The 13,429-nt window shown below is 34.6% G+C and overlaps 1 protein-coding gene across 2 annotated transcripts; it reads left to right on the forward strand.

The window, feature by feature from the left end:
- Nucleotides 1-1,421: 1,421 nt before the first annotated feature.
- Nucleotides 1,422-10,810, forward strand: LOC137241114 (phospholipase A1 2). 2 transcript variants are annotated; one of them, XM_067768371.1, is made up of 4 exons: nt 1,422-1,769; nt 1,842-1,980; nt 5,516-5,786; nt 9,753-10,810. In XM_067768371.1, exons 2-4 carry the CDS (start codon nt 1,875-1,877, stop codon nt 10,678-10,680), a joined length of 1,305 nt encoding a protein of 434 aa, XP_067624472.1. In that variant the 5' UTR covers nt 1,422-1,769; nt 1,842-1,874; the 3' UTR covers nt 10,681-10,810. The 2 variants fall into 2 exon arrangements, with proteins under 2 accessions (XP_067624472.1, XP_067624471.1); XM_067768370.1 differs by having other exon boundaries at nt 1,423-1,980.
- Nucleotides 10,811-13,429: the final 2,619 nt, after the last annotated feature.

Here is a 13,429-nt window from a genome sequence, read left to right on the forward strand (position 1 = left end):
TTTAAAATACTCATTAATACCTTTAATTTGATACCCATATCGTACAAAATAAATTCTAGAGTCACCCCTGGTCCACCTTTATGGCGATATCTCGAAACGGCGTCCATCCATAGAACTTAGGCCCACGCCCTTTTAAAATACTCATTAATACCTTTCATTTGATACCCATATCGTACAAAATAAATTCTAGAGTCACCCCTGGTCCATCTTTATGGCGATATCTCGAAAAGGCGTCCACCTATAGAACTTAGGCCCACTCCCTTTTAAAATTATCATATATATACCTATATAATATACCCATATCGTACAAACAAATTCTAGAGTCAGGCCTGGTCCACCTTTATGGCGATATGCCTAAATGGCGTCCATCTATAGAACTATGGTCCACTTCCTCTTAAAATACTCTTTAATACCTTCCATTTGATACACATGTCATACAAACACATTCCAGGGTTACCCTAGGTTCTTTTTACAACATGTTGATTTTCCCTTACTTTGTCTCCACAGCTCTCATCTGAGTATGTAATGTTCGGTTACACCCGAACTTAGCCTTCCTTACTTGTTTTAACTTTACTTTAACTTTATGTAAAGTAACGTGAAATTTGATTGGCTGCCGTGGCGTGGTGGTAGCGTGCTTCGTCTACCGCACCGAACATCCTTGGTTCAATTCGCTGGCAAAATCCAAAGTTAAGAAACAAGTTTTTTAAATAAAAAAAAGATTTTCTAAGCGAGGCCGCCCCTTGGCAGTGCTTTGGCAAACACGCAAACACCCCGAGTGTACTTCCGTTATAAAAAACTTCACAGTAAAACCCCATCTGCCTTGCATCTGCCGTTCGGAGTCGGCGTAAAACATGTAGGTCCCATCCCGCTAATTTGTAGGAAAAATTAAAAGGAGCATAAAGCAGGTTATCGCGCCTTGTATTTATTTTATTATATATTTTTTTTATTTTATCTGTAACGAGTCAAAATAGAAGATTTCTTTGGCGATCTGTGCAGCCAATGTAATTGCTTCATTCTCGATTTGTCTAAAACTCCGTGTAAAATTTTTCACTAGTCGAGAAAGCGGTATAACCGGTTTGTCTCGAGCTCGGTTTACGACTCAGGTTTTAACAAAACATACCAAGCTATTGAAATGCAAATAAGCAAAATACAATTTATACACAACAATAAATATTTATCACATCAGTTTGCAAACTCTTTTTATCTTTTGAATTCTTCCAAAACGGCGCTTCACAAATAAGGGCCCCTCGTTCATCGGTCATTCACTGTATCGTTGACATCAGTATTAGACAAACATGCGTACACGTTTATTGCGATCGTTTACAGCTGTTTACTCTCGATTAGTGACTAGCAGAAAGCGATGCGATTTCGTCGAATACCAACAGATCATCACCAAGATCAAGCGCTTAACTTATACTCTTTAACCACTTTACCGAAATTTAGTTGCGCTTTGACGATCAATTCGACTGGTTAATGTTAGCGCTTAAATTTGCTGACGGAACGAGTTTAAATTTGATATTAACAAGCTACAAATAACTTGCCCACGAAGCTGACGTGGGAGGCGCACGTGAATGGATCACGTCTGAGTTCAAGGGCGACAAAGTAAAAGTACCTTTCATGCAGATGTTTTAGTGACCCTTTTTCGCGAATAAGTGCATTAATGTTTTCATCGGGGTTTCCCCTCTACTATTAAAAGTTGTCTGGTGTTTATTGAATTGTTGTTATACAAGCAACTGAACTCATATATCCGTGCATGAACACGTGTTTGTGTAATAAAAGTGAAAATTGAAGTGGAAGTGCTTGTTTAAGTTGAATTTATTTATTTTTTTTTTTTTATAAAGGCAACTGCCAAATTCGTCCATTAAAGAGTTGAAATGCGCGAAGTACGTGCCACATTTCATAATAGCGTTAACCAAGGCACGCGACAAATTTTCATGGCTTCTCTTGTTGTTATTGTGCTAGTGCTACTTACTACAAATGGTATGTAAATATTAACAAAACTCTTTAACTCAGAATTAGGTTCTAGTGAGGGGTTAAACTTAAAACTTTTTCAAATTAGTTCTGAGCTAAACATTTTGTCTAACTGAACCTTAAAAGGCTAAAAAACAATATTAAATTAAATAAGAATAAAATTAAAAAATTTGAAGCTCTTCCTTTATATACATAAATGGACAAAAATCAGCGAAAAATGTCTCCTTATATAAAGACATTTTCTAGCCAAAACTTTGATTTTTAAATTTTGACTTAGAAATTGCAAAAATATTTATGAGAAGTAAAAATATAAAGGTGGAGCGCAATTGACTGACTAATAATATCTCCTTTCCTACCAACTTTCCAATCCAAGTAATATGCGCTCCAATTTTATATTTTTACTTCTCATAAATATTTTTGCAATTTCTATGTCAAAATTTAAAAATCAAAGTTTAGGAAGAATATGTCGTTATATAAGGATACATTTTTCGCTGATTTTTTCCATTTATATACAAGAAGTGCTTAAATTTTTTTTATTTTATTTTTATTTTCTCCCTTTCGGTGTCTTTCTGTTAAGTTTTACGCATGTAGCTCAATAAGAGCTTACATAAAAATCAATCTCAAAATTCCCTCCGTTCCGTTTGATTTTACTAAATATCTCAGTCCGTGCGCCTCCTAGCGAAACTTTTTGTATTGTGTCATCGGCTGTCATCGACCTCTGAATTAAGTTCTAAATTGTTTGCCTCTAGCTCATCGAGAAGTTACTTCAAACCCGGTTTCAAGTTTCCAAATTATTATCTAATTTTTTTTATCCGTGTGCCACCTAACGGATTTTGTTTCTCCTTTTGTTGTTGTTGTTGTTGTTGTTGTAGCGATTAGGTTACTCCCCGAAGGCTTTGGGGAGTATTATCGATGTGATGGTCCTTTGTCGGATACAGATCCGATACGCTCCGGTAACACAGCACCATTAAGGTGCTGGCCCGACCATCTTGGGAACGATTTATATGGCCACATTGAACCTTCAGGCCATCCCTCCCTCCCCACCCCCAAGTTCCATGAGGAGCTTGGGGTCGCCAGAGCCTCGTCAGTTAGTGAAACGGGATTCGCCGCTCGAAGGTGAGGTCGAAAATTGGGTTGGAGAAGCTATATATTGCGCTACACAACCCCTTGAATCCCTTCTCCTTTTGTTCCTTTGTCACAGTGTCTTAACCTGTCTCTGAGGGTTCATGTTTGTAGTTCAATGAGAAGTTACTTTAAAATCGATCTCAAAACACCAAATTTCCAAATTCGTATCTAAATATTTCGATCCGTGCGCAATTTTTTTTTTTCTCCTTTTCTTAAATTTTCGCGGCGTTTTACCCTATCTGTGAAGTTTTACAGTTGTAGCTCAATTAGAACTTACATAAAAATTAATCCCAAAATTCCATCCGTTCCGTTTGATTTTTCTAAATATCTCATCCCGTGAACCCCCCCCCCCCTCCGCCCTCCTAGCGAATCTTTTTGTATCGTGTCATCGGCTGTCATCGACCTCTGAATTAAGTTTGCAATTTCATGTATTTAGCTCATCGAGAAGTCACTTAAAAGCTGGTTCGAAAATTTTCAAATTCGTATCTAATTATTTCGATCGGTGCGCCACGTAACGGATTTTTTTCCTTTTGTTGCATTGTCACGGTGTTCTAACCTATGTTTAAAGTTTCACGTTTGTAGCTCAATGTAGAGTTACTTAAAAATCGATTTCAAGATTTGTATGAAAAGCGGATAAACATTCAACCGACCTAATATAAAGGAAGTAAAAAAAAGTATAAAATGATAAAAAAGTTTAAGGTCATGAACGTAGCAAAATTAAATTAATATAAGGGATGGTGGCAACTCTCCTACAATGAACGTTAGGTTTGATTGAATTGGCTGGTTCGCGAGGACCTAACACAGATTGAATGAGTATATAGTGTTGCCAGAAGTATGCTCAACAACCAAAGTGAAAACCCCTATTCTAAAAGCTTTCTAGAACATATGCTAAAAATTTCTGCTTCTAGATCTGAGCGCTGCACAATTTTTGCCAATCTACAGCTATTATACGTCCATTTCCGCCCTTCAGCGACTTAGCTAGCAACTTTTTCTCCTCACATGATCGCGATTAGTTATATAATCCGCCTAGTATATGTGGTTGAAAGGAAATAAGTCTAATTTGAGTTTGGATTGACTTAGTCATTCTTTGACTATGACCCTCAAAAAAACAAGCACACATTTCGCATATTGGCGACAGAACTATCTTTATATTGTAAGCACTTTCTTTATTTATCAATTTATTTCTATAATTCATGTTACAGAGCATACGAAGTTTTCTATATAGAGGTTGGAGTGCCTTTTTTAGCTTTACGCCGGTCCTCTTCATGAAACCAGCTAATTTCAGATGATAGAAATTGATTGATAATAAAAGTTGTCCGGTTTTACTGTTACGCTTACATACATACATATATCGTATTCAAAATACTCTACCAATATTTACGTCATCTAGAAAATTGTTGTTGAATGTTTCCAGAGGCCAGGGAAATGTGCTGACGTCTGCTATCAATTTTTAGTTTCCGATTGCGGTACTTAACTGTTTGAGTGTGGGAATCAATAATATTTACTTTGTTTAGCGGTACAGTATTACGCTTAGTTATGAGATTCAGCGATAAAAAAAGTTTTATTTGCTTGGTATAGAATTCAATTCAAAGATAGCCAATCAAATTGAAATATATATAGATTACTTTTAAGAAGAATCTAAAGTTTGTAAAACTAGACTTTACCTGGCTAAACACGTACGAAGAAAATTGAGCAAAAACTTCGTTAATCGAAAAGTCCAAAATTGCTTGGACTTCGACCTACGTAAATATGTAAGTTCACTATCCATTTACTGAATATATGCGGCCCCGAAATATGACCGAAATCATTCTTAAACAACTCCGAAATGGTCTGGAAATCATTTTAAGGACAATTTCGAAACTATCTCGAAAGTGGCGCAAATTATCCCAAAATAGGCCCAAGACTAAGGTCCAGGTCAATTAGACTTAAAGGTTAACCTATTTCAAAAATTCGTTTATGGGTAGATGGGCTGTGGCTAGGACTGTTCCACGCTCAAAAAAAAACATAGCCATTAAATCCTTTCAGACTATTGACTTACTGACTGCAAAATTGTATTCAAATACCCCAAGCCGTTATGGCATGATTGAGTTTGCGTTTAAAAAATATTTAAAAAGTAACTAATCCAAAAAATGTTGGACTGTCTCTCAAACAAACTGTCTCAAGACAAGCATAACCAATAGATTCTTTCAGACTATTCACTTTCTGGGTGCCAAATTTCCGCCTTTATCCGTTTAGCCATACTGGGGTGTTTTAGTCACAAAAATAACCAGCTAGACATCGAGGATTGCAATAAACCCGGGCATCCAAATTTTCGCATTAAAATTTAAAAAAATAAAAATAAATACTTTTGCCGTTTTACCACCGAGGTGATTTATGTCGAGCTAAATTTTTTAATTAATTTTAATTTATTTCTTTACAGCTCCTTATGCATATAGCGCGCCACTTTCCAGCTCATTGCGCGATAGCTGCGGTCATACATTTCATCGCCCCACCAGCTATTTTGCTCGACACTTTGATACGACATTTATGAAACGTATTGCTGGGCATTTGAACCCATTTACGAGCGCAGCGCCTGTCAGAATGCGATTCTTCTTATACAAAAGTGATTTTGCCGAATGTGGACGTGAAATTATTACAAATGATTATAGTTCTTTACAAATGTCCGAATTCAATGCAAAGCATCCAACTAGGTGAGCCTAAAGTAAACTTACTCTGTAGCGCATTTGCTTTTTTGTACCAGCGCTTAATAATTTGCGTTGTTACTCACCTCTGTACCTGAAAGTCGTTTAAAACATAAACAAAATATTTGCATCAGTGTGACACATACTTTCAATATTACGTTGATAAATATTTATCAAAAAGCAATAACTTTTATCATGTTATGATAATATATATATGATGAAGCGGTGATAGTGTAGTTGAGGGGTCGACTGCTAATACGCTACCAAAAATATCGAGAGAGGTGTCAGTCTACGCGTCTTGACATCAGTATTAATAATCCGAAGGCGGAAAATAAAAAATTTAACTCGTTCATTTTAACCCTTTAATTTTTATTTAATTTTTATGAATAAAATTAATAATTGTATTTTATTCATAAAAATGCTTGAATTTTTTTTTTTTTGCAATTTAGATGTGTACTAACAAAAAATGAAAATGAGTCAAAACGGGGGAATATTTTATAAACATACATATATACATATGAAAATTATTCACTATTTTGTTATAAAATAATTAAATTTGTTAGAAAGTGTTAAAATCCAGTGATGCGACTAATTTAAAATATAAGTAAATACATGCACATGTATGTATGTATAGTATGGTGGGTCGATTTGTATGGACGAAACTTAACCGATATGGCGCCATCGATTTTTCGATAGGATTTGGGCTCAGGAAAAAAATTCCACTACGCATACCCAAAAAAATAATTTTCGAGCCTGCGAAATTTAACTTTTTTGACTTTTTTCGACTTTGATTTTTAAGGTTTTTTTCATGACCTACTAATAAAAATTTCATATGTATACCCTGTCTGACCCAAATGAAAATTTTAAAAAACATTAAAAATCAGTCGAAAAAAGTCAAAATAATTAAATTTCGCAGGATCGAAAATTATTTTTTTGGGTATGCGTAGTGGAACTTTTTTTCCTGAGCCCAAATCCTATCGAAAAATCGATCGCGCGATATCGGTTAATAAATCGACCCAGTCTAATGTATACGTACGTGAATGTCGATATGACTGTAGTTATACCCAGCTGTACTTGTACACAGGGTATTATAACTTTGATTGGATAACGGTTGGTTGTACAGGTATAAAGGAATCGAGATAGATATAGATTCCCATATATCAAAATCATCAATATCGAAAAAAAAAATGTATTAAGCCATGTCTCTGTCCGGCTGTTCGTCTATCCGTCCGTTAACACGATAACTTGAGCAAATATTGATATATCTTCACCGAAGTTGGTATACGGCCTTATCTGGACCCAGAATAGATTGGTATTGAAAGTGAAACGAAATCACATAATAACCACGCCTACTTTTTCGATATCGAAAATTTAGAAAAATGGAAAAAATGAGATAATACAAAAAATGAGTATCGCTAAGCTAATGAAATTACGTGGGTGGATTGGTTTTATGATGCAAAACATAAATTCCAAAATATTTTGGATTATGGGCGTGGTACCTACCCACAATTAGAAGAAGAAAATTTAGAAGTTTAACAAGCCGTAAATCAAAAGCTGTTAAAGAAGGAAAGAAGAGACACTATCCTTGCCAAGTTTTATAGACTGGGTGAAGGTAATCAAAATCAGTTTAAAACCACGCCCATTTTTCCTAAAGGTCTAACCTTAACAAAGTTTGCAAAAACTCTATGGTATTTAAATATATTTGACTGATATTCTATCTCACTATATAGTGGTATGGTTGAGCTTAGAACAAAACTTAAACAAATTTTGAAGATGGGTGCCCATTTTTTTAATACTCTTTCCAAAATACTTTAATGTCATAAGTGGAACAAAAATCTCGCAATCCCAACGAAATTTGGCATAAACATTTTTTTTTTTTTCATAGTTACAACTGTTAAATTGCATCATTAGTGGTAGCCTCTGTATCTTTTTTGCTCCTTTTGAACGAAAATGAGTTCAGAAAAGAACCCCATATATATATTATTGTGCAGCCTTATAACACTATTAACCACACAAAGCAAACAACAGCGTTTAGCCGCACAGCTGGGTACATAGTTTTCTGTTTCAACCGAAATTAGACTTTCTTACTTGTTTTAATTACTTTTCATTTGAGAAAAAATAATATGTGCATATACTATAAATGTATGACTTAATCTAATGAGGTAGTATGATGCAGATTTGCAAAATAGGCTCATATACATACATACATACAAATATACTTCCGATTAAATGCAAATAATATTATTTTCTTATATGTTTAAGAAAGAAGCAATATTATGTTGGCCTCAAAAACATACAAATTTCAAAACTCAGTATTCGACAGGGCATTATACTAAATCTGCCAATTGCTTCGTTCAGACCAGTTAAAGGTCCATTGTAAAGCAATAATATTCGCACAAACAGCATTCATAGTAATTGCTTTTTTACTATCCTTTACCAGTTGTAGTAAAAATACATACATCTATATATTGGCCAATTATCCAAACGTTATTGTTATTGGTTAAGTATACTTATAGTCAAAATAATGAAAAAAATTTTGCTATTAGGGCAACAAAAATATAGTATTAATCCCGAAGTACTTAGGATGTAAAAAACAATCGCGAAAAAACATTTTTGAAATAATCCAAAGCAGTCAGTAAATAATCCCAAAATGATCTGGAGTTAGACGTAGAATGATCTAAAAATAGTCCCGAAGTAATCCCGAATTCGTTCCGAAACAGTCTTAAAACAATACCTAAAATAATCCCATAATAATCTTTAAACTATCCCGAAAAGCCATCCTGAAATAGTTCTAAGCTGATACTTAAATATTGAAATGGTCTCGAAATTATCCCTAAACAATTCCGAAACTATCTCGAAATAGTCCTAAATAATGTTTTGAAATATTTCTGATAAAGTCTTAATTGATCCCAAGAACAATTCAGAAGTTATCCTGAAGTCATCCGAAGGCCATCCTTTATACAATTCGGAAATGTTCTGAAAAAAGCCTTGAAATAATCTCTATAATGATCTATATATATATATGTATATCTCAAGCCTTTTTAAAACCTTTTTTAATTATCTTGAGATAATTCTGAAGTAGTCTTAGGTGGTTGCGAAATAGTTCCAACCTGATCCCGAATACAATCATGAAACTTTTTCCCGATAAGTTACTAAACCACATCGAAGTAGTCTCAAATTATACTGAAACAGTTTGGAAATAGTTCTAAAATCATTGCAAAAACAATGCAGAAATATTACGAAGATCATCCTTGAAACATTTCGAAAGGGTCCCGAAATGGTTCCGAGCTAATGCGAAATAATTTTTCAAAAAATTCCAAATTCGTCCGGAAAGTTCAGAACTTATGATGAACACAATCACAAAATAATCGCGAAAACCCCGAACGATCCAAGAATAATGCCTTAATGATCCTGGGAATATCCAAAAATAATTGAAAAACAATTCCGAAAGCACTACTTAAGTAATCCAGAGATAATCCCTAAAATTAATCGAAATAATGGCGATGCGTATGATCTCCAAAATATATTGTCATGATTTAGTGCCGACTCGACTTATCTCCTTTTTTGATTAATCAAAAGCCTAATGAATTGAAAATTCACCTTTTTGATTAAGTATTTAATTGGATGAAATGGAGCAATGTTGAGTTTGAATATCAAATATTTGATTAATCAAATAATCGCTTATTTTCACAGTTGTTTTGAAGGACAGTAGGTAAGTTTATTAGTTCTGCTGCATGCAAAGCAAAACATGATGGACTTATCCAAACTCAAACATCTAACTTTATTTTGTTTTTCGATGTTCGATGTATTATTCCGATATCACATCTATGGCTGCATGCGAATGTTTTTTTTTTTTTATTTATTATTTGGTTTTTTCTGCATAGAATGTCTTATTTTTATTCAACTTCTTTACCAATAATAATTAAACCTTTCTTTCTCCCTCTCCCTTTCTCTATTTTTTACCTACCTTTGCAGAATAATCATTCATGGTTGGATGAGTAAGAGTAAAGGCGCTTTGAATCGTCTACTCACAAAAGCTTATCTCAGTCTAGTAAAACGCGTACCAGCGCCAACAGTAAGCGATTCTCATAGTGATATCGCCGATTATCCGATGCCAATTATTAACATCAACGACGACAACAACAACAATAACGACGGAAGTTATCGAAGTTACGTCAATAATACCACCACCAATACTCCAAATGATTATAATGTCATTATTTGCGATTGGACTCCCACTTCATCGAATGTGAATTATTTTGCTGTAGCTGATATGGTTAAAGATGTTGGTCATCTACTTGCTGAGTTTGTAAAATTTCTGCACTTACGCGCTGATCTCGATTATAATGATGTTTACTTGATTGGTCACTCGTTGGGTGCACAAATTGCTGGGAGCGCTGGTAAGCAGTCGTATCCATTTCGTTTCAACACAATCTTTGCGCTGGATCCGGCGGGTCCAAAATTTCGCGATCAATCGCCTGAAAATCGCATCGATGCTAGTGATGCTGAATATGTTGAATCAATACAGACAAGTAGTAGTTTTGGTTTTAAGAAACCATTGGGTCATGCGGCATTTTATCCTAATTATGGTCATTCTCAAAAAAAATGTTATTTTTATGGTTGCTCACATAAGCGCGCCTACCATTATTTTGCTGAATCGATTACAAGTAAGCTAGGTTTTTGGGGTGTGCCATGTCGTCGCACATCTAATGGGCTTTGGATATTTACACAAACGGCCGTTGGAGCGCGTATGGGAGGTGAGCCGTCGTTGCCGAAGAATGGTACATTTTATGTTAAGACTGCAGATCAGCCGCCATATGCTTTAGGTCCTACTATTCTGTCACAGCAAATGGTTATACCAGCCATAGATGAAGCATCAAATGAAAATCTATTTGAGATGTAATCGCCGTTAAAATATTTTGAGAACTCGTAAAATTTTGGTTAGAGAAACGAATTTACAAAATGTGTTGCTATTACGATGTTTATGAAATTATTTAATAAAAATTGTTTCTTGCTCGAAGAAAAAACATACATATACATAGATATATTTCTTATACAAATTTAAATTTAGCTGACGTTAGTATGGTGTGATGTGACGAATAACATAACTTGAGATAATGAAATGATGTCACACATGATTGACTTTGTTACTACATGGTGTGATGTTGATGTGCAGCGGCATTTAGTAATATTTTATGGATTCTTCACTCTTCTCGGATGGGGTGCAACGAAATTTGAGTTCCATAAGATACGCTTTTGAGTTGGTGTGATGTGATGAAGTATAATTTGAGTGGCATTGAACTTAACTCGCATCCCTTGCATGCCTTACATGGAATGCAACAAAATTTGAGTTTCGTATGATATGATATGATATCATATTTGCTTGATGTGATGACAAGAAATCCAATTCATTGTGATTTGGAATTACTTGAGTAAAAGGGATTCTAGATGTAACGACTTCATTGGCATGGAAACGAAACAAGTATTTAATATGAAAAATTGTTTAATACTATGTACAAACACGCATCACTCCTAAACTACTGAACCGATTTTTAATTTTTTTTGCACCCCGTATGTAGTTCGATCTAACTTGAAATATAGGATAGTTTATATCTCAGTTTATAGTCGCAATATTATTTTATTGCAAATTCGTTTTGTTTATACGTAATAATAAAATGTTACGTATACGCACCGGCACTCACATTTTCAGGTGGTGCGGATATACTTCCGTGTAATTGGTTGGTTTTTAATTAAACAACGTGCTTATCATTAAAAAATATTATAGCGAATGATATCAAGTATAGCACATCACCAGGCCCGCCGAGAAGGTGTGGGGGATTTCTGAGAGGGCCCGCGATTTAGAGGTACTCTGACATTTTTTTTAATTCAGGAGAGTCTTTAGCTTATTAAAATGTATGCAGATAGGCCAGATTTAGGGCAGAACAACGTCTGCCGGGTCTTCTAGTTTATCATATAATAAATTGTAATAATACATTGCCAATTTAAAAAAAAATTGCGTAATAAATTGTATCAAACTGCAAATGCAACCTTGTAAAGTGTGATTGTCAAAAGAAGATGGCAAACTCAAAATGAAACCAAAACATTGAACATATTTTCTTACAACACACAAAAATTGTTGCTGCAGAGATGAGCCAACCGGCTACCAAATTACTATTGTGTAAGCTAAATTGAGTTGTATAAACACCACTCAGTTTAAATCGAAATTGCCTCAATATATTTTTCTGTTTGGACATAGTATAATAAGTTATGGCATAAGGGTGATATGATGTGACGGAATCTATGACTTTGGTATGATACATTATAGACATAAGGCTAATGTGATGTCAACGAATATATTTAATAAAATTTGAGTGGTAGTAGAAAGAGAAGTGTGAATTTTGTAGTAAGTGTTTAGTATAGTGTGATATAAGAATGATGTGATGTGACGAAATCTAATTTGGTGAATGTAATGTGATGGAATTTATTGCGCCTTGAATGGAATGAAACGAAATTTCATTGGTGTATAAAAATGTTCTCACAACTGTGTATGTGTGGCACTATCCAATGGGAATCCATGCGGTACGTCGCAATATACTGGAAAACCCGTGCTGCTAAAGCTGTATGGAGGATGATGTGGTGGAGACATTGAGTCTTTTTATGCTTAATTGCCCAGCTTTTGCTAGAACTAGGCGAAAGTATTTCAGTTCAGATCGGTCTTATTCTAAACTATATCATTGCTACACAACGATTCTCTAAGTAGCTATGGCTACGTCATCATTATTTTATGTGACATCACAAATAATATTCATGCTGTCCAAGTGGGCTTTCCCTACCTAGCTACCACCTAACCTAATTTAATCTAACTTACGTATGTGACGTTGATGTGATGCGACGTAATCTAATTCGGTGCGATGCAATATTGTATGAGTTAAAAGAACTTTGTTCTAATCGGCCGAAGTTCTTAAAAGCGAGAAAATAAAATAAGAAGTAAAATTGATTGCAATGAAGAATGAGATAGTAAAATATTTATCTAATGAATTAAAAAAGAGCAATGAATTGCTTAGCGATTTACGCGTGGCAAATGATCAGCCAGAAAAACTATCTTATGCTCAGGTCGCTTCTGTAAATGAGAATAAAATTGTCATTAAACCGAAAAAGAAGGGCAAAAAAGCTAAGGAAACCAAGGAAGCTCTAAAAAAAAGTTGTCGAACCTACCGAAGGCCTTGTTAAAAATGTTAAAGAAGTAAATAGTGGTGCCATTATTGTAGAATGTAAAAATAAAGACGCCTGTGAAAAAGTCCAGCTAAAGGTAAGAGAAGGTATTGGAAACGATTACGAAACAGAGAAAACAAAAAATAAACTTAAATAAACGTAAGCTAAATCTTTACAAGATCAGCCTATCCACTGGAGAATGGTGTGAATATTATATTGCGAAACGCCAATATAAACGGCTAATTAAGATAAAAAAAGCCAAGTACATGGAAAACAAAATCAACCATAGTGCTGGTGATAGTAAGGTCATGTGGAAAAACTTGAAAAATTCCATAAGCATGGCTAAAGAAAATAATGGTATTAAAAAAATTAAAATAAACGACCAACTCTACACAGAGGAAAATGAAATAGCGCAGTCTTTGAATGACTATTTCATTGAT

Source organism: Eurosta solidaginis, chromosome 2 (genome assembly GCF_040869045.1).
Source record: "Eurosta solidaginis isolate ZX-2024a chromosome 2, ASM4086904v1, whole genome shotgun sequence".
Lineage (NCBI taxonomy): Eukaryota > Metazoa > Arthropoda > Insecta > Diptera > Tephritidae > Eurosta > Eurosta solidaginis.